Below are 21,045 nucleotides of genomic sequence, written 5' to 3' on the forward strand. Positions count from 1 at the left end.
GGAAACCACAAAATACCATCCCACTCTGGAGACAGCACTGTGGAGCTGGGGTTGGTATGTTGGTGAGATAATATGGGATTAAACTGCAGAGGTCCCAGAGGCCAAGTAGTGGCTGCAGCTCCATTATGTGTTGGATATCTTCTCACTCCTTTAGCTTCCTCTACAGCTCTTCTGTTAAGGAGGCCCTGCTTTCCACTTCTCTGTGGAGAAAAATCTCCCACCCCCCCAGAGCAGCACTGATAAAGAGGGGGAAGATTTGGGTCTGGGCCAAGATTTGGGCCTGGGAGTTTATTATAGCAGTGACTACCATTTTAGATTTTCCCAGTCTGGTCTCTTATTGGCCGAGACAGTTCCATACCAAGGTTCTGAAACAGTATTTGGCGAAATCATATTTTATTGTCATTTTTTAAAAGTAAGATGTCATGGACTTCACGAGCTGTTCCCTGCTTAACCATTTGTGTTGACTGATTTCTTTCTTTGTGCTAGATTGTCTGCAGAAGACTTAAGTATTGGTGGGATGGATCTCAGCCCCTGTTTTGTTTCCTCTACAATTCTGCTATTTTTCATTTAAAAATATTTGCCCCTTAAGATAGATGTTTGCATGTTTTGAATTTGTGTCGTGTTCTATAAAACAAACTTGAGCATTTTGATATGCAACAAAGCTTGGGGAAAAGGGGTACTCAAAAATTATTGTCCAGAATGCATTTAGCAGTCCAGAAAACAAAACCTTTTTGAGTGCCTTGTGCTAACCTTATGGCATGCTGTTTATTCAATGTCACAATGGGTCTCTGTGCATGCTTGATCAATAAAGAGACAATAAGTATCTACATTATAGACCAAAACTAGCGTAATGACAGTACTTTCTCTCATGAGGGAATTGCGATTTGGGGGTAATTAATAATGCTCACATGTTACTAATGTCCTTTAAGAAAAGTCAAGGTGGCTAGTTGTAGTTCTACATTGAATGAAGATCTTAGGGCAGTTCTGCACCCGATAAATATAGTGTAATGTTTACCTTCGGTAGTCGGACCGAATATTCCGGACACTCGGCGTGACATCACCAACATCCAGTGTCCAAGCAGCAAACTGTTCACCACATCTACCATTTTAAAGTGGTAGCTGGGGAATAGCTTAAAGTGGATTCCCCAACCTATGTAGTATAAGCTACAGGAGAGCAAGCAGCAGGCCACCAGCCAAAGTAATGTATGGAGGCCAAGAAGCACTATCACTGCTTCCAGTGTCCTACCCTCACACTTGCCTCTTTTTTCCTTTCTCCCAGGGATGGGAGGTGTTTTTTTTTTAAGCGAACAGCCTAGAGCAACAAATAGGCATACAAGCGTGCAGGCAAAGCCAAAAATTATTTTTTTCCCAGGTTGTCACACAAAGCATACCTGTCTAAAGTCCCCCTCTGAAAATCAGGAACGAGATTATTTTTCTTAAGTTTCAAGACTCGTGATTCCATAATGGGTGGCATTCAAAAAGCACTATGCATCTATGATTAGATGCATAGGCATTTCAACTGAGAAGGTTTGAATTTAAAAAAAAAATTAGCGGGCATTGCGGGCCCTTAAAAACATTGGGGATTGGTTGCCTGGCTTGATTGACAGGTGAAAGAGAGTTGCGTATAAAGCGCGTTGCTCTCTTCCGTCATTTCAAGCAGGGATGTGGAGTGTAAAAACGAAAAGACGGCAGATGTAAGCGAGACAGGAAGAACATGAGGAATGGCTGAAAGCGCGATTATTTTCAGCACTACACTATTTTGCTGGCATAACGCTATTTTTTTTAGATGTGTGGAAATGCCCTTAGGTGTAAATGTTCCAGTTCTTCAGAAGAGCATCTTTGGTGTCTCATTATCCTTAAAATGTTCTCTTTTTCCAAGGCAGGCTGCCAATATTGCCTTGATCTAGGATCAGGGGTATGTCTGTTAGAAATGCACATGGGCAATGCTTATCTCCTTGTATTGTTCCAGTTTTAGACTATGTGCTGCCAAAGCCAGAAATACTATTAGAAGAACACACCTCAAGTGAGAAGGATATTGTGAGCATCATAGAACCAGTGTGTATAATGGTTAGAGCATTAAACTCTCTTGGAGACCCAGGTTTGACTCTCCATACTGCCATCAAAGCTTGGTAGGTGACCTTGGGCCAGTCACACACTTTCAGCCTTAACTACAGGGTTGTGAGGAAAAACAGGAGAGGAAAGATATGTCAGATGTTCTTGTTCCTCATTGGTGAGAAAGGTAAAGTAAATGAATACATTTTGTTTTGATTCCTTACTCACATTGGTGATCTGTTCTCCATTGCTATAATTTTCAGGAGCAATCAGCTGTGGTCCAAATGCTTCAAAAGCTTTGGCAAAATGAAAAGGGAATATTCTGATATGAAAGTCCATGCTCATGATTAATATCATTCAAAAATAGCTGCAATTTTGGCAAATGGATGCCAAATTATCAATCCAGTGTTCAGTAATGCTCATAACTGCAAGTTTCTGTGGGCAGATGTCAGCTGTTGGAAGAACCGTGCTTCGTTTTCTTGAAGACTTATTTTCAAACGTTAAATACCATCCTCTTCACAGGCTGCCAAGTTGGAGGGAAATGCATTTTGCCAGTGTCAGTAGCGTATGCATTTACCAGAGGCAAATCATTTACCTCAAAGCCTCTCTACTGGGTATTGTATTGGTGTCTGATTCTCCTTAACTCACTTCTTGCCTCTGAACTGCTATTTCTCAAATTCCGTAAAATACTCACACATGTCATTATAAGAAGGATGTAAATGGAGCAAATTTATATAAAAGTGAGCAAACATGCAAACATTTCCTTGATTTAGAACCGGCATTTTGAGTTTGGATAGATATGGCGATGTCTTTGACTGCAGGTCTCTCCTAAAGGGTTGTTCTGTCATGCCCCTTCCTTGTGGAGGTTTTCTGTATAATAAAATTGCATGAGAAACAATATGGATGCTCTGGAAACTGCTCTGCATTCTGGGTAGTCTTTTCAGAACTTGGTGAGCCAGGCGTGATGTTCTTGCCTACCCTGCTGCTTCTCCCTTCTTATGTGGGCTCTCCTGCTTCTTGAAAGCAAAAGCAGTCAGCATTTCTCTTTCCTGTTCTCTCAGATGGAGTCCCAGAAGCTGTGGGAGAGGAAGTGACGTGCGCCGCAGCTACCCCTGGATGCAGAGGCAGAGTCTGGAGAAGAGTCTCCGTTAACAGGTGGGTCTCTCCCCCCCCCTCTCAGTAGCCATGCAGGCAAGTGAGTAGCAGTTGAGGAAACTGAGGCACAGTGAAAATGAAGATGGGCTCTTATGCTAGCTCTGTCCACAGTGCAGTCTTTTATGAAGCCAGATTTTTGAGGGCAGCCACTCCTCAGGCCATTGAAGCATGCCTGGCAGGATCTGTTCCTCATCTTGCAGCTATCTCTGGAAAAGGATCCTCTTGATCCTGCTGTACTCCCAACAATAGCACAAAGAGAACTGGGAGAAACAAGCCCTTCTGTGAATTATGTCCCCACAATTGGGGAGAGGACAGGATGTGAGGTGATTTGGGAAGGTGGAAGGAGAGCCGCAGAGCCTTTGGAGTAGTGAGGGGGCAGAACAATGAAAAGAGGCTTCCTTGGTGCAGAACTAAAATGTGGACTTCTTTGTGGCGAGAGTCAGGTGTGCAAGATGACAAATTCACAAGCCATTTTCCCATGGCTGTTGGCTGCAATCCCCCCCCCCAAAAAAAAGAAAGAAAAGAAAAAGAAAGGCTCTTTGTTTGGAGCTGTAGCAGAACAGCAAGAGGGGGGGGTGTGGCTGGAGAAATTCTGGCCAAAGAGAAATAAGAGAGAGAGAGCTGCTTTCTTGGTTGGTGCTTAGGCATGTGAGATTTGTTTCAGAGTCTGAAACGTACCCTAACCAATGTTGATTTTGGACATTTTTTTTGACAAATCCAGTCCAAATTGCACTTCTCCTTAAGTTAAAATGCTCGAATCAGCTTTGGCAGAATTACCAAACTGCAATCTGGGCACATTTCAGGCACATGGAGATTGGGCAATTTAAAGTTTAAAGGGACCAAAATTTCCCTTTTCTGTCTATTCTGTGATCTGGAGGGCAGGGCAGGAGGTTGAGGTAGAGGGACCAAATTTGTGGTGTTGCTGCAGGAGCCTCTCCTCAAAAGAACCCCAAAAATTTGGACCTGGGGGTCCAATTCTACAGGAGTCCAATTCTACACGTGGATGCCCTTTTCCAACCTCCATTGTTTTCAGTGGTGGGGGAAAAATAAAAGAACAGAGTAGCTTTTTTCCCTCTATAAATAATGGAGGTTGGATGGGGAGGTATTCTCTTTGAGTGCCTGTAAATTGGACCTTCTCGTCCAATCTTATTGAAACTTGAAGTCTATTTTGAGGAGAGGCTTCTGCAGTTATGTTGCAAATTTGGTGCCTCTACCTCAAAATCCTGTCTTCCCCCAAGACAATGGAACAGACAGAAAGGGAAAATTTTCCATTGACTTTAATGGTGCCATAGGTATTTTGGCACTGATTTGTTTGGGCTCAATCCAAGCTAGGGAAGGGTGCTTCAGATTCAGGTCAAATCTGAAACAGTCCAATTTTTCCTCACATGCCTAGTGCTGATCTACTTGGCCCAGTGCTTAGCCAGCATTCCCTTCCTTTCTGTCCCCCTCCTGGTTAGAAGAACCATGCTGCCTTACATGAGACAGCAGTCAAAGGAAGTTCTGTTGTTCACAACAGAATTGGAGTCTCTCTACTCTCACAGGGTTAAATTTGATATATCAGAAACCCTGCATTTCTGGAGGCAGGAAGTGGCTATTTTGTTGAAGGGCGTGGGAGTAATGCCTAATAAAGTGGTCTTGTAAACGGAAAGAGCAGAAGGGAAGCCCTTTTGCCTTCTGTCCTCTTCTTCTGCCTTAAGGGGGATGGCTAGTACGATTCCTCAGCACTGGAAGTAGGAGTCTGCACATGCTCAGAGACACACTTCAATGTATACACAATCCTGGGCCTGTTGATGACAAAAGAGCTCTCTCATTGATGAAGCTTTGTAACGCAACCCATGCCATTTTCAGGCCATCTGGAAGACTGAATAGGGTAGAATCTTAGCTTGGAGGAGGGGGCTATAGATTAGCACCTGAGCACCTGCTTTACAGGCTGGAGCTCCTCAGTTCAGTCCTGCAATTTCCAGCTGAAGGATCTCAAGCAACCTGTCTTGGAGAAGAAACAGAAACTAGAGATCTGTTGCTCAGCAGAGCCCATGGTACTGATGAAGTGTCTGATTTGGTGTAAGGAGGTTTTTTGGAGGTTTGCACCTGAAAATTGCCAGGAACTTTTTAGACAGGTGCCATAAAGGAATCCAAGAGAGTGGCAGTCAGGCCTTTTTATTTGGAAAAAAACAAATAGGGAAGCAGTCTTGCATACACTGTGCCTTTTTTTCCCCTTTAGAAAGTGTGATTCCATGGAATTTGCTGCCATCCTTGAAGAAAGGTTTGTCTTTTTCATTCAAATGTCATCACGTTCTGACCACTGTAGGAGATGTTAGAGAAACTCTGGCCAGAGAGACCCTGCTCAGAGACAGTGGAGTTATCAAAGCCCTCTAATTTTCCTGGAGTAATTCATAAACAAAGAGTGGGCCCTGTGGGAGCTTCCGGCATTCTGCAGGGCCTGAAAAACAGAGCTCTTCCACCAGGTCTGTGGTTGAGACCGGCGCAGCAAGGAAGATCTGTATGGTCCCCTTCCAGGATAGAGTAGTGTGAATGGTGGCTTGTGGGTTCCATCTGCACCCCTCTTCCCGCCTCCCCTCTATGAGATTTTTATTAGAGGAATGATAGTGATTCGAGTTAGTTTTTTCCGCCGTATCTCTTTTTCTGTTACTGTGATTAGTTGGATCTGTGTTATGTTTTTATGTCTGGGGGTTCTAATGGGGGTTTTACTGGGATTTTATGCAGACTATTGTAACGCACCACAAGCCACTTGGGAGTGGCGGGTAATAAATTGAAATATAATAATATTAAAGTTTGAAGTTGGGTCTCAGTAGAACTGGCCTTCCCTTTCAAACTTGGGAGCAAAAGTAACTAGCTAGCTACATGGGTAGACCAAGGAGGGGTGTCCAGTCAACAGGACATAGTGGTCCTCTCCAAAATTGCACATTTGTGTTTTGAGAGCAGTTGATGCATGGTGCTATTGTTTGCCTCTGGTGCATCAGCTGTGGCACTACCTGTGACCTTTCCCAAGAGACTGATTTTGCCACAGCTATCCTCACTTCAAGTTAGATTGCTGCAGGCCATCCTGCATGAAACTGCCTTGAGAAGAATGTCTAGAAATCTCAGCTGGTTCATGATAGACTGGGTTATTACTTGATGCTTCTCTACTTGATCACATTTCACCCAGTGCTTAATGATTTTCATGGGCTACCATGTTTTTCCTCCCAGTGCCCGTTCTTAATTTTTAAAGCAACCTAGCTCAAAAAGTAGCCAGAACAGGGCTTGCTCCCATATGAACTTATCCTTCTGCTGGCTCCCAGGACCCCCCCCCCTTTCAGGAATATTGGATAATTGCCAGAGGGGGGCCTTCTCTGTGGTGCCATCCAGACTTCAGTAACCCAATCTCTTGTATTTATCAAGCACCCAGTCTATTGTTCTTCAAGGTGCCTGCCTCATTCCTACCCTGCCCTTCCTTTGGGGATCTCAGGGTAGCTTAAATGGTTATCTCCTCCTCCATTTTATCTTCAGCAATCCTGTGAGCTAGAGAATAATGCCTGGCCCAGGGTGACCCAGCACGTTGCATGGTTGAGTCAGAACTCTTTGACCACTTCTGTTCACTGGAATAAAACTTAAAACAAACAAACAAAACCCTCAGCTGCACCTTTCATGGTGTTGGATATTTTAAGAAGGGGCTGCCTTATTCATCTTGTTCTTTACTAAAGTGGATTGTTTTGTTTTAGTGTAGATTAAGTGGAAAGCGAGTACGATTGTGTTAATAAAAACGTTAACTAAATCTGTCGTTATGTATATTATTTTGCTTTGGATGCCTACATATCACTGTTGTCTGTGACTCTCTGTCCAGCTTCTTAATGCTTGAATTCTTTACTTGTCTGGTGGATCCAGCAGGTGCTTAAAGATGGGTATGTTTGGACATGTCTCTGTGGAATATTTAACTTCTGTGTTGGGAAACGTCCTGCAATTCTAGGGCCTGTTTCTGTGCATGGAAGCACACCCACCAGCTTTTCTGATGCTGGACACACATATTGGTATGGCAGATTTGCAAATGACATCAATTAGCTCTGCAGACCCATCACCCCAATGTCTTAAAGGCTAGGGGTGAATATTAAGTGGATTGTGTCCAACCCCTCAATGTGCCTAAGATGTTGTGAGATATTCTTAAAGTAAAGGTAAAGGTGTCCCCTGTGCAAGCACCGGGTCATGTCTGACCCTTGGGGTGACACCCTCTAGCGTTTTCATGGCAGACTCAATACGGGGTGGTTTGCCAGTGTCTTCCCCAGTCATTACCGTTTACCCCCCAGCAAGCTGGGTACTCATTTTACCGACCTCGGAAGGATGGAAGGCTGAGTCAACCTTGAGCCAGCTGTTGGGATCGAACTCCCAGCCTCATGGGCAGAGCTTTCAGACTGCACGTCTGCTGCCTTACTACCCTGCACCACAAGAGGCTCTAAGATATTCTTAAGTACAACTAAAATGGACAGTCTTCTAAGGGCCACCTGTTCTGTCTAAACTGATATCAAGAGAGACTAACATGGTCTGGAAGCAAAAACCTTGAGACAGCTGTACCCCTCCCTGCTACATGGACACAGTATACATACATGCACAAACATAGCTTGCCTCCAACAAGGACATGCCTCTTGCATAGGGGCGGGGCTGCACATCATAAAGTCTTTGCTTCAGGGAGACTCCCATCTTGTTGGCTGCAGGGGAACACTACGGAAGAACAAAAGAAAGGCCTTCCTACTGTGCCTCTGCCTGTTAATTCCCATGAGCAGTATCTGTCAAGCATCTTTGCCTAACAGTGATGGAGCAGAGTTTAAGGACAGGTGCTTGTCAGAGAAGAGACTTTGTAGGTCCTGTAGTTGGAATGGGAGCGTTGCTGTGCCCAGCTGTGAACGGAGGGGGGTGGGAGGGGACAGTGCTCAAGAGTGGGCTCCTTTGGTTAGAGGATCAGTGTCTCTTCCTGGGGAGCAAGTTATGCTTGTACGTGAACACACAGAAGTAGTGAGATCCTCTCTGTAGTGTGCTGAGCAGACTTGGGAGGAGTACCTGTGAAACACCTTTAAAGGCATGACCTGCAGACCCAGTTGGGTAACCTTTTTTTAAACTCCTTTTGGGCAGTCAGGAAGTTGATTGAAGTAAAATCCAGCTGCCTGTGAAAGCCAGAGATTGTTGTTGGACCTCAGAATTGGGGCTGTGGAGCTAAAGGTCTCTTTGAAGAAGACATAGAGTGTAGAATGCAAATATACGGTGGAACTCCCTGTCATTGGATGTTCCTGAGGGAGTAATTTAGCAAACTTCTAAGTGAAATGGGAAACCTTTGTCAAAGGGTAACAGAATCATTGCTTTAGAATAGAGGTTTGCAAAGTGGACAGTATGGCCCCCTTTGGGTGGTGGAAGGATCCAGGGGGTGGTGAGGAATTGGGGGCAGTAGGGGGGCAGCCACCTGACTCTTCCTGCTACAGCTGTGTTTTCCTATTAAGAGACATTCTGAAGTGGCTTGCCATTGCTGCCTCCTGGGTAGTAGTGACCCTGGACTCCCTTGGCGGTCTCTCATACCAGTGCTGACCAGGGCCAACTCTGCTTAGCTTCCTGAAGGAAATGACGGCTTCAGAAGGTGGGCTGGATGGAGTCATATTCCTGCTGAGTTCCTTCCCCTCCTCAGTCTCTGTCCTTTCCAAGCTGTACCCCAGATCTCAAGGGAGTTCTTAAGCCAGTGTTGGCTATCCTTCTCCAAAACTCTCCATCTTTGGGAGGCTGGAAAAGCCTTTTCCTGCTTGCTCCTGGCCATGGGATTTTCCATTGCTTGCTTCTCTTTTTCTTTCCCCATCTGTCTTTCTCCCCAATGAGAACCCAAAGTAGGTTTACAAAGAACCTTCCTTTTTCCAGACTAAAATATGGCTGCTGAACAACAAACAAAATAGAACTGTAGGCTGTACATTGTGTTTTGAATTTGCTGTAGACCTAACACCAGGGAAGAGTTGTGTGTTTATGAGTGTGTTGTGGGGGGGAGGGACTAGGGATGTGGCTTGGGAGCCAAGGAGATGGCAGCGCAAAAAAGTTTGGGAACCACTGCTTTAGAGCAAGCTGGAGAGCCAGCTTGGTGTAGTGGTTAAGAGTGGCAGCTTCAGATCTGCCAAGCTGGGTTGGATTCCTCTTTCTTCCTTGTAGCCAGCTAGGTGACCTTGGCCTTGTCACAGCTCTGATAGAGCTGTTCTTACAGAGCGGTCCTGTCAAAGCTCTCTCAGCCCCCCTCCCCCCCCCCCGGTGTCTGTTGTAGGAAAAGGAAGGGAAGGTGATAGTAAACCACCTTGAGACTCCTTTGGGTAGTGAAAAGTGAAATATAAAAACAACTTTTTAAGAAGTGGAAGATGATTCAAAGATCATCTAACACCTAACACTGAACACACTCCTTTTAAAACTTTGTGCCAAACCTATGCAGTATGCCTGTTGTCTGGATATTCCTCTAGGGTGGGTGAAGCTTCTACTTTTTTGTGCATTGTGCTGAGTATATTATTTGCCTGCCTTGCTGCCCAGACTCAAAGGAGGCTGCAAAATATTTACGGCACTGACAAAAAATCAAACTTGAGAGGCATGCCTGGAGGGTCCTGGCTCAGGGGTCTTCAAGGTGGAGGAGGAGCAAGTTGCCTCCTAGAGCACATGCTGTTGGGATGGGGAATGAAGCCGAGGCAGCAGCATGGGGTTGCTGGTGCAGTGGGCCCTGGCTCAGATTGGTGTTGGAACTTCTCCACATAGAGAAGAATAAAACAGGCCTCCAGTGGCACAGGCAAAAGGAGCAATATTTATTCCAGCATGAACTTTCATGAGTCAGATTTCATCAGATGCGTAGAGAGGGACACTGGGTTGCATGGAAGTCAGGCTGAGGGTGTGGCTTTCTCTGACGGAGGAAGGAAGAGCTCTGGTCTGCAATTATTTCTTTACTTATTAGTTGGGAACCCAAGGAAGCTTACATGGTTCTCATCCTCACAACCACTCTGAAGTAGGTCAGGCTAGTCTAAGATCACCCAGCAACCTTCCACGGAAGAGTTGGGAATTCATACCTGGGTGTCCCAGATCGTAGTCCGATATGCATAACCACGACAGCACGCTCTGTCCAAAGCGGAATGTGTAGCATTAGCTCATTGTGACCCTAACCCAGGGGTAGTCAAACTGCGGCGCTCCAGATGTCCATGGACTACAATTCCCATGAGCCCCTGCCAGCAAATGCTTGCAAATGCTGGCAGGGGCTAATGGGAATTGTAGTCCATGGAGATCTGGAGGGCCGCAGTTTGACTACCCCTGGGTTAGGGTCACAATGAGCTAATGCTGGCAGGGGCTAATGGGAATTGTAGTCCATGGAGATCTGGAGGGCCGCAGTTTGACTACCCCTGGGTTAGTGTCACAATGAGCTAATGCTGGCAGGGGCCAATGGGGCAAACGCTGGCAGGGGCTAATGGGAATTGTAGTCCATGGACATCTGGAGGGCCGCAGTTTGACCACCCCTGGCTTAGTGTCACAATGAGCTAATGCTGGCAGGGGCTAATGGGAATTGTAGTCCATGGACATCTGGAGGGCCGCAGTTTGACCACCCCTGGCTTAGTGTCACAATGAGCTAATGCTGGCAGGGGCTAATGGGAATTGTAGTCCATGGACATCTGGAGGGCCGCAGTTTGATTGCCCCTGCACTAACCAGCCACCTCCTGCTCAAATGTGCTTTGGTCCCATTCACAGCTTTCTCCTCACCTGTCTCCCCACCCCACAGGGGGGGAGGGGGCTGCCACTGTGTCGATTGGACCCTGGGGTAGGGATAACAGGGAGGTTAAATATGTGGGTTTGTAGGCAGAGTGTGGGCAGATGAACAGCTCTTTATTGGTGATCTCAGCAGTGAGTCTGTGTTGTAGCAGGACACAAGACCCCTGAAAACCCCTGAAAAGACCCCAACTTATGTACATTATGCAGACAAAAGAAACTCCCACAGCTGTGCACAATAGGTTAGGTCGAACATAATAGATTTAAACCAATTGGATTCCACAGCAGGCATCCTTGCAGCACATTGGCTGGTTCCGCATCTGTTTAGATCTCGCCTCGGACCTCGAGCTCGGTCGTCGTCAAACCCACATACACAACACTGTGTGTGTGTGTGTGTGTGTGTGTGTGTGTGCGTGTGCGCTTCACAGGAACTGGAATTGCTGGCTGACCAGTGGGGTGGGGGGCTTGGTCTCTGTGTGTGTTTGATAGGGAACATGTTTAGCCTGCTGATTAACTCTTCTATAACTGAGAGCTGCTGTTTGTTCTGACCTTCCCTACAGCTCTCCTCCTGTCCAAGCTAGCCTGGAGCTGGTTTATTGTGCTTTGTGCGGTTCCTGGATCAGTTAGCTTGTTCTTCCGAATTGCCATTTTTGTCTTTCTGTGTCCACTTGAATTGGTTAAATTCTGTTTCTCTCTAAGAATGCAAGAGTTGAATTCTTGGTTTCCATCTTATTCTTTATTTTTATATTTCACAGCTCTTGTGCAAAATGGAACAAAGGGACAGCAAAGCAAATAGAGTGCATGCATCTCCTTGCAGCACAGACTATCCCGTACACTCACTTATGCACACTCTACAATTTTGGGGGTATTTTTTCCCTGTAAAGGGTCAGCAGGAATTGGCTAGCCTGGATAGCTCAGATGCTAAGGTGGTTTAGTCTTGGTTATTATTTGGATGGGAGACTACCTAGGAATTACAATCTCTGTATGCAGAGGCAGGCAATGGTGACCCACCTCTTGCCTTGAAAACCCCATAGGGGCGTCATAGCTTTCGGCACACACAAAAGAGAGGGGAGTGGCTTAGATCATGAGGTTGTATTTCTACTGACATTTTGTCTGATTCTTGTGGAAACTTCTGTGGGGGCCCAAAAACCTGAACATTTCCTCTCGGGAAAGACAGAACTGTTCATCAGATGATTCCTGTTGCTCCCTGTGTTACACTGGGGTGTACTGGAAATGAGAGAGCACTTTCCCTCCATGGCCAACCAGCAGACTACATGCAAAAGAAATGTATGGAAGCAAAGAAGTGCTATCTCTACCTCCAATGTTCTGCCCTTGCATCCACCTCCCTCTTCCTTCTTCTGGGGATGGGATATTTTTTTAAGGTGAACTACCTGGAGCAACAAATAAGCGTACAAGCGTGCAGGCAAAGCCAAAAATAATTTCTTTCAAAAGTTGTTACACAAAGCATGCCTCTCTAAAGTCCTTCCCCCAAAATCAGGAATGAGATTCATTTTTAAAATACTCAATGATTCCATAAGGGGTGGTGTTCAAAAAGCACTGTGCATCTATGATTAGGTGCAAAGGTGTTTAAACAGAGAACTATAAATTTTAAAAAATGGTGGGCATCATGGGACCTTTAAAAAAAGGAGAAAGGGTATTGGCTGCCTGGCTTGATTGACAGGTGGAAGAGGGTCTCGTATAAACCCCCTTGCTGTCTTCTGCCATTTCCAGCACTGCTTGTAGAGGGTGAGAAGTGCGAAAAGGCGGCAGACGAAAGCAAGAAGGTTAGGAATGGCTGGAAGGTGTGATAATATTTAGCACTACGCCATTCAGCTGGCATAACACTATTTTTAGTGATGTGCAGAAATGCCCCTATACCTTACCCCATCCCTTGCTCTGTGCCTCAACCTGTAACTGCCCTCTCTGTTGCCTGCATGACCAACTCTGGCAGTAGTCCAGAGGTAGCAGAGGACTATTTACATGATTTTACAGTCCAGCCCTTGTGCCTGGTGGATCAGTGGGCGCCTCTTCTCTCCTGCCACAGCACCTAACACATGCAGCAAAGATGAGGTCCTCCTGTGATCGTGGGTGAGACACTGAGAGTAGTTTGGGCTGGGCCCAGCTACTAAAAGGGGAAGTTGAGAGGATTCTTTTGCCAGTCCTGGTGTGATCACTTCGCTAGGGAGCCTGGCCAAGTTGGCTGTGCCCAATTCTGTAGCTCCTTCTGAATAGGCAAGCTGTCATGCAGCTCGAGGGTGACCTCTCTCAGTCTGTGCTGCCCATAAATAACAGGGCCCAAACACAGGCAACTCTCTCACCCCACCTATCCTTCCGCCCACCCCCACCCCCACCCCCACCCCCGCCCCCGCCCCCGCCCCCCAAGCTGGGCCTCTACAAGGTTTTGTTTGTTCAGGCGAGGAACAGGGAGGGTGGAGCCTTGCCAGGGAGGCTTTTCATTCCTGTCTCACCCACTGCCCAAGCCCCAGCCTGCAGAAGAAACAGCCCCAGCAGCTGCCCCAGAGGGTGGGGTTGGTCTCCTATACATCTTGTGCTTTGCTTTAGATCAGGCTTATTACAAACTGCTGCACACATGCATGGTTACAGGATTGTGATTCAGGTATGAAATGATGCTGACCAAGCTGGGTGCCAGTGAAGGTTCTCTTTCTGCGTATGCAGACAGTACGAAGCGGAGGGGGCTGTTCCCTAGCACAACATGGGGTGTGAAGTTTGGGGGATGGTTGTGAGCTACAGCTTGCCAAAACATAGATTTGCGGGTCTCCTCTTCATTTCAGCTAAAAAAAGGAAAGTTAGGTTCACTTTGCATAGCTGATTCCAGCTCCCCAAATTTCTTTTCCAAGCACCAGGGTAGGTTCTGCACACAATAGATAATGCACTTTCAATACACTTTAGAAGTAGATTTTCCTGTTCTGCATAGGAAAATCCAGCTGCCAAAGCACATTGAAAGTGCATTATCCTGTGTGTGCAGACTCTGCCCAGGTGGCTTGCTAGGATCTTTACTCCTCCTCCTTACTTTTGTGCTCCCTCTGTCCACTCACTGTGTCTTGTAGTTCTTCTTCCAGGTATTTCACCCACCGTTACTGAGAACTCCTTGAAACATTCTTCAGCCTTCGAGAAACCCCAGAAGTGGTGCTATTGGGTAGAATATGATTTGGAAGCATACTTGTGGACACGCCCACTTTTGGCCCCTCCCCTTCCCACTCTCTCCAGGCCCATCCTTGGCCATTTTGGAGGGGAGGATCAGATCAACATGACCATATATGATCATACCACCTGATAAATGTTTAACAATTTTTAAAAAATTAACTCCCACCCATTCTTGATACCCTTCCAGGGCCATCAAGAAACCATGGTTGAGAAAGCCTGATCTACACTATTGGGAGGCTGAGAATGTGACAAAAGGCAGCAGGTTTTTGAATTGTAGGAGGGCCTGTGACTGGTCTGGCTTAGGCTCAGTCCCTGGAAGGGAATGCAGAAGCTTCTTGGGGGGTGGGGGGAGTGTTGCACCCACAACACTCTTGACAGTTCAAATGATAATTTGTCCCTTTGTGAATCGCAGCATATGTACCTGCAAGCAAAAGGATTGCGATTTCATAGTTCAGTGGGTCATGGAGACGGAAAAAAGTTTCAGAACTGGTTTAAGTGACAGGCTAGGATGTGCGAGACCCAGATTCAAATCCTCACTATGCCATGGAAGCTTCCTGGGTGCCCTTTGGCCAGTCATATACCCTCAGCCTAATCTACCTCACAGGGCTGTTGTGAAGATGAAATGAAGGGTGAAAAATGATGTACAAATGAACTAAATAAAACACGTAAATATATACGTTAAGTAAATAAACATCATGACCAATGCCAACCTGCATATTTACTCCTCCATTCTTCCATTGAGCTGAAGACAACCACCTTCCCTGTTTTGTCCTCACAACAACCCTGCGAGGTGGCTTAGCATGTTAGAGTGAATGGCCCAAGAGCACCTACATCAGGTCAGAGTGATACATGGTGAAATTAACCCCTCAGGTAAATAAAAACCCGTGTCCTTGAAGTCCATATAGGGCATGCTGCAGGTATCAATGGTATTATTTTCGGGGCTGGAGCTACCGGTCCTTACGCAGGCCTTACGCAGGCCTTGGCAACAGACTGCAACCTAGGTGAGCCATCCCGCCGTCCTCCCCCCTTCCTGGCGCCCAGGTGCACGGTCAGGGCTCCGCGGCAAGTCACCGACAAGGGCGGTGGCGCCACCGTTGCTATGGCGAGCCATCCCCAGCCCGTTGGCCAAAGAAGGTCGCCCCTCCTCGTCCTTCCCAGCCTTCCGGAACGAGCAAATGCCCTGTTCACACCGCCGCCCGCGCCCAGGGAGGGAGCAGAGAAGGCGCGGCCCTGGGCGACGCCCGCCTCCTCGACTGGGGCTGGCCACACCCTCCCCAGGGTGGGGCTGCCAGTTGAGCACACCCAGCCCGCAGCAGCGGCAGCAGCAGCAGCGACCCTCCCGCGCATCGTAGAGACGCCGGGCTCAATCCCTTCGCTCTTGCCGCGCTCTGCTCGCCCGTGATCGCGGGGTTGGCCGCTGCCCGTCTGCTCCCGTCCGCTGCGTCCTCCGACCAGCCCGGCTCGGGATGATCCTCCCCGCGGAAGGGACGAGCGCCGCGCACGGGGCCTGGGGGGTGAGTTGGCCGGTCGGAAAGTGCCTGCAGAGGCGCCCTGAAGGCTGCGTCGGGGAGCCTTCGGGGGTGGGGGAGGCAGCTTAGACGAGGCTGCCGCGTTGAGCATGTACAGAGTGTGTCGGGTAGGAGGGCGCTCCGCTCAGTTACGGCAGCTCTCCGCTGTACCTTCTAGGATGGGGGGCGGCGGGGGCGGGTCATGTTTACAGGCAGCCTACCAATGTTTTTTTGGCGCCTTCGGTAACAGCAGGAGCCTTGTGGCTGTACCTGCCTCAAACCCCAATTCTTGCTTCGCTATAGTCCGACAGGGTTCCTCCTGTGAAACCACCACCTGTTATGAGGGGCCAGCCCTTTCTCTTAAAATAGAGTCCAAGAGAACCTTTAAGACCAACAAAGATTTATTCGCGGTGTGAGCTTTCGAGTGCAAGCACTCTTCCTCAGGCACTCAAAAGCTCACACCTTGAATAAATCTTAGTTGATCTTAAAGGTGCTCTTGGACTCCATTTTTGTTGTGCTGCTTCAGATCAACAGGGCTAACCACTTGAACCTTCTCCTAAAGTTAGGACAAATCAGCTGCTGGACAGTGTATGACCCTTTGGCCCTCTGGAAGCACCAGCAGCGAATCTGACTTATAGGCACCCCCATGCTGGCATTGAAGCATTGTCTATTAATGCCCACGAAAGAGGCCCAAGTGCAATACGACCTCTGCCTTGGGTGGTGTATCTCTGAATATCAGTTGCTGGGTGCAAACCTTAGGGGCTGACAGTAGCCGGGCAGCTGTGCTTTTGGCTACTGTTGAAAGCAGGATTCTGTGCCAGAGACCCTGGGTCAAAACTGGGCTCTTCTGAGGTTCTTGTGTCTTGCCAGGCAGTCGGGGTGGTGAAGCTGCCAACTGTGGCACTCTGGGTTGCAGAACTTCATGGCAGAGGTGGGGCAAGGAGTGGCATGGGTGGAGCTGGGATGAAAGTCGACTCCAGAAACAAAGTGGAGCCAATCAGTGACTTTGGACTCAACTTTTAACTACTGGGTTTCTAGCCAATTTATTTGGTTACATTTTCTTTAGTTAGTGCTTTTTAAGTTATTGGACATGTGAGGGATCTGTAAACAGCAGGCTCTGATTATTTTCCTCTATACAAGTTGCAGGGTCAGAGGTACATAGTAGGGCTGTTACACCACTTTTAAGTCTGGTGCCAAAAGTGTGAGAGGCATGCTGGGACCCAGGGGGGTCCAAGACAGCCAAAAAGTGGTTTCGCCTTCTGGAAGCGAGATTTTGTGGGGGTGCACAGAGGCAAGCTGTGTTTTGAGATCGGTTTGCTGGCATCTTAAAAGGCTAACAACACTCCTTCCAGCATGTACTTGCCTGAGTCAGCTTGCTTCTTCAGCTGTGCAATGCGTTTTGACTGGCAAGGAAACTGTTAAACAACTGATGGCATTTAAATAGTTGGCGTCACAGCCTGGGCGTCTGGAGTTAACGCCCCGCCAAGGCGAGGTGTGTGGACAGTCCCCGCCCTTCTGCAGACTTCTGTCTGCTCTATTAGTTTGCTCTGAGTTAGTTTAGGTTTTTTTGAGGTTTTAATGAGGCATTACTTGCTTATTGGGCTGTGCTTACAGGAGGAAAACCTCAGTCCCTGATGCACCGTCTTGTCTAGCAAGGAGTCTTGCAGTGAGACCCATTCTCCTGGGATGGACAAAAGGCCCAGTGGTTCTGCCACAGCGGTGGTGCTGCTCCATGCAGCCAGTGGCTCAGAACTGGGGTGGATGATCCTGCCTCCCCAGATATTTGGAGGCCCAGGTGACAGCTCCACTTAGCCCTCCTTTCCCTGCAAAACACAGATGGAGGAGAAGGAGGAGCTGCATTTTGGAGCGATGCCCCTTTCTCTGCCTCCCACACGACTCCACAGCAGAGCCGCCTCTTTTTGGCATCCAGCCCCATGCGAGCAGAGACTGCTCAAGGCATTTCCTGTGCTGGAGTTCAGCCTTTTGCTGGGTTTCCATGACCTTTGGCCCTTGGGTGCTGGGAGGCGGTAGGAACCAGAGAAGCCTACCGCAGCCCTTTGCAAGGCAGCTGTGACCTTTGGCCCTAGTGAGAGACCAGGTTGAGTGGGAGTCCTGGGAGAACAGTGTTAAGGGCCCCTCTTCCTTGGCCAAGTTTCCTGCTGGGTACTGCATGGCTGAGTGGCAGCAGAGGAGGAGAAAGATGTCTGGTCTCAGGATAGACTTGCCGTTTTCCTTTTTGCTGAAGGATCCATCATTTAGGAGGCCAGCCACTGTGCTGCTCCAGTTTGGGGATGCTACAGTGAATGCACTCTTAGCTGGGGCTGGTCCATTGCTGGGAGGATCATGGTTCAGTTTCTTGTTCTGGAATCCAGATCATGCTTTGAGCAGTGGATGGCTTTGAGTGGCATCTTGCCAGGAGCGTGACTGCACATTGCCACAGATGCTGAGTCCCAGGGCAGGACTGCTTGCCTCAGGGCCCTCCCCAAGAAGGTCTTTCTCTAGATACTTTGCTTACTGGTTCTGTCACACTTTTTAATTGGAGATATGGGGTGTGTTGCAGTCACCAATGGACAGAGCTCTTTATTTTCTTCACTTACTCAAAGCATCTTACGCCATTCTCCACTCCTCTGTTTTATCCTCGCACAACAACCCTGCTGCAAGTATGTGACTGGCCCAAGGTCATCCAGTGAGCTGCTGTGGCTGAGTGAGGTTTTGAATCCGGGTCTCTCACACCCTGTCCAGCATTCCAGCCATGAATGACCCTTCCCAGTGTCTTCTCAGATCTCAGGCATTCAAGGAGGAGAGAGTTCAGGTCATGGACCTTCCCTTACCTTCCCCTTCTCCTCCCTCCCTCTCTCTCTCTCCCTTTCTCTCTCTCTCTCTCAAAAGCTGAGGAGGATGCAGAGGAGGGCGGGTCAGGGTGGTGTCGGCTACAGCTGCAGCCTTCTGACCAACAGAGCTTGAAGACAGGGTGTGTCTGAGGAACTTAGAAACCTGGGTGGAATGTCGACAGCAGCAGGCTGGCTGGAGCTCAAAGGTGGAGGCAGCAGCGGGTCTTGGGGGGAGGGTTGCAAAAGGGCAGCAGGGAGAAGGTGGGGGCTGCAGAGGAATGGGAAGGTGCCCTGTCAGAAGGCTGGGGCTTTTCGTCGTGTTCTATAAAAGGCATCCATTGCCTTTCCAAAGATATTAAGGTTGTTCTGGGCAGTTCAATAAAAGCCGTTCCCTTAAAAACCACCCAGAGGCTTGCAAGGAGGTGTGTGTCTTGTCTATCCATCTGTCTCCTGGGTTCTGCTCAACCTGTGAATAAAAAGCATAGGGCATCGAGTCCACTTTCTCCAAAACTACATGGGTTTAGTGGGGAAAAGGTGCTCCCTTAAGCCATTGTTGACCAGTGGAGCTTTATCGGGCTTGGCCCATCCTGTCAAAAGCTCTAATGATAAAAAGAACTGTCACTTTGAATTGGATCCAGAGGGAATTGGCAGCCCCAGGCCAGTGTTGATAGACTTGGAGCCAAGCATTCTCTTTAGCCAGCCCCTGATAACAGGTGGGATTCTGCAGCAGCTGAAGGTTCAGGACTGCCCTAAAACTGCTTCAGATATGGAGTATTGGGATCCCCGGCCATACAGGGTGTGTGGCCACTGTAGCCTGGTCTTTAGGTGGAGCTGATTGACCATTGATGGTGCAGTGGTTTGTGTGTTAGACTAGGGCAGTTGCCCATGGACTGCAGTTGCCCACGGACTACAGTTACCCTGAGCCCCAGCTGACAGTGGCTCAAGTTACTTGTAGTCCATGGACATCTGGAGAGCCACAGTTTGACCACTCCTGGACTAGGGTGTGGGAACTTCAGATTCCCCCTGCTGCCATGAAAGCTTGTTGGAGGAGTTTGAGCCAGTTACACATTCTTGGCCTAACCTACCTCACAGGGTTGCTGTGGGGGTGAAATGAACAAGAGGAGAACAAAGTTGTAAGCCGCTTTGGTTTCCAATTGGGGAGAAAAGCAGAAAAGTATACATAAATGCAAATTAGAAACACCAGCCTGTCCCTCCTATGGAAAACAGGGTGATGTGATCAGGGATTTCTTGCATTATGTCTGTTTCAGCCCTCTTGGAGCTATGGATTTTGGAAATTGGGAGAGTTTAAAGAAGTGGCCAGTTATTGGCCTTCAGACTGGTTGCCGGGAGAGCCCCAGTGAAGCTGTTCTGTATCTCCCTGCAATCTCCGGTGTGTTACTTTTAAGCTACTTAGGTGACTAGGAAGTTTATGCACTAAGCTCCACTCTGGCTCCGCCTCCAGCCCTGTTCTGCCCTGGCCCTATCCAAGTGTCAGGCTTTTTCAATTTCCAGTTTTGCTCACCCTGAGAGGCCCCCCACGCCAGAAGGACGGAGCTGTCTGTTTGTGCAGCCTGCCTGCCTGCCTGCCTCCCTTGGCACGGTTACTGGCGAGCAGAAAGGAGCCGTTGTTGGTGCCCTAAGGGCAAAGCCCCCTCCCCACTGGAACAGGGGATCAAAGTCAGCCTTGCATCCCTTGGGGCTGGGGCTGGGCGAGGGCGTGGAGCAGATGGAAGGGCGGGGCAGGCAGGCTGGCTGGCAGCGGCTGAAAATGTGGCAGGGGAGGGAGGGATGGCTGGGGTGGGTCCGGAAGGGAGGACCAAGTTCCTGGAGCCGAGGTTCCTTTAGTTCTCGCCCTCTGGCCAGAGGACAGGCTCAGGCAGGGTGGTGGGAACTGGAGCTCTATTGTCCTGGCTCCCACCGGGGAGGGAGGAGGCCTGACAGGCAAGCAGCCAGGGCTCTGGGGAGGGGAGGGGGTGGCTAGATGTGGGTGAGGCCAGCCCAGCTGGGGGAAGGGAGCCTCCTGGGCTTGCCAAAGGATGGAGGGGTGTGTTTTGTGCACGAAGGGCTGGGAGTGTCTTGGAGCCACCCATCTAGGGTGTGTAGGGGAGGCCGGAGGGTGGGAGGTGCTCCTTGATCCCAGGAACTGGTTGGGGGAGGGAGTTGCCTAATTTCTTCTGCACCACACCCATCCTGGGTTCTTGAGCTTTGCAAATTCTGAGCTTTGCACAGGGTGCACCATGTGGCTGTAGATTTCTGTCCCTGCAGCACAGCTTGGCACTGATCTTCTGGGCATTGTGCCAAGCCCAGACAGGCCAGCTGGTGCTGCCACTGATCCCGGGCATCTGTGAGCCAGGGCAGGGGATCAATATGCATACTCCAGTTTGACCCACCCTGCTCTCGATACTGGGCCAGTCTTTGAACAGCAGCTCTGTCTTAACAGAAAGTGGGCTTCTCAGTGGATATGGGGCTGACTCTTCTGTCTGGGCCCTCGTTGACATCCCTGAAGGAGGCAGCACCCCTGCAGAAACACCTGAGAGGGCTGGCCTTTGAGATTGCCACCCCCTCGGTTTCTTTGTTCTGTTGCCAGA

The 21,045-nt window shown here is 48.7% G+C and overlaps 1 protein-coding gene across 6 annotated transcripts in view; it reads left to right on the forward strand.

Moving 5' to 3' along the window:
* The window catches only part of KLF8 (KLF transcription factor 8), a 58,627-nt gene that overhangs the window by 25,190 nt on the left and 12,392 nt on the right, over positions 1 to 21,045 (forward strand). For 2 of the 6 annotated variants that reach the window (XM_077307602.1, XM_077307600.1), the window contains exons 2-3: positions 3,114 to 3,207; positions 5,429 to 5,470. Coding sequence is in view for 2 of the 6 variants with exons in the window: in XM_077307603.1 (XP_077163718.1) it covers positions 15,585 to 15,632 (48 nt within the window). In the remaining 4 variants the exon portion in view is untranslated. Of the gene's footprint in view, positions 1 to 3,113; positions 3,208 to 5,428; positions 5,471 to 15,296; positions 15,633 to 21,045 lie in introns of those variants that run through there. The other 4 variants (XM_077307601.1, XM_077307599.1, XM_077307603.1 and 1 more) reach the window with 3 other exon arrangements.

Source organism: Paroedura picta, chromosome 13, assembly GCF_049243985.1.
Source record: "Paroedura picta isolate Pp20150507F chromosome 13, Ppicta_v3.0, whole genome shotgun sequence".
In the NCBI taxonomy this organism is placed as follows: Eukaryota; Metazoa; Chordata; class Lepidosauria; order Squamata; family Gekkonidae; genus Paroedura; species Paroedura picta.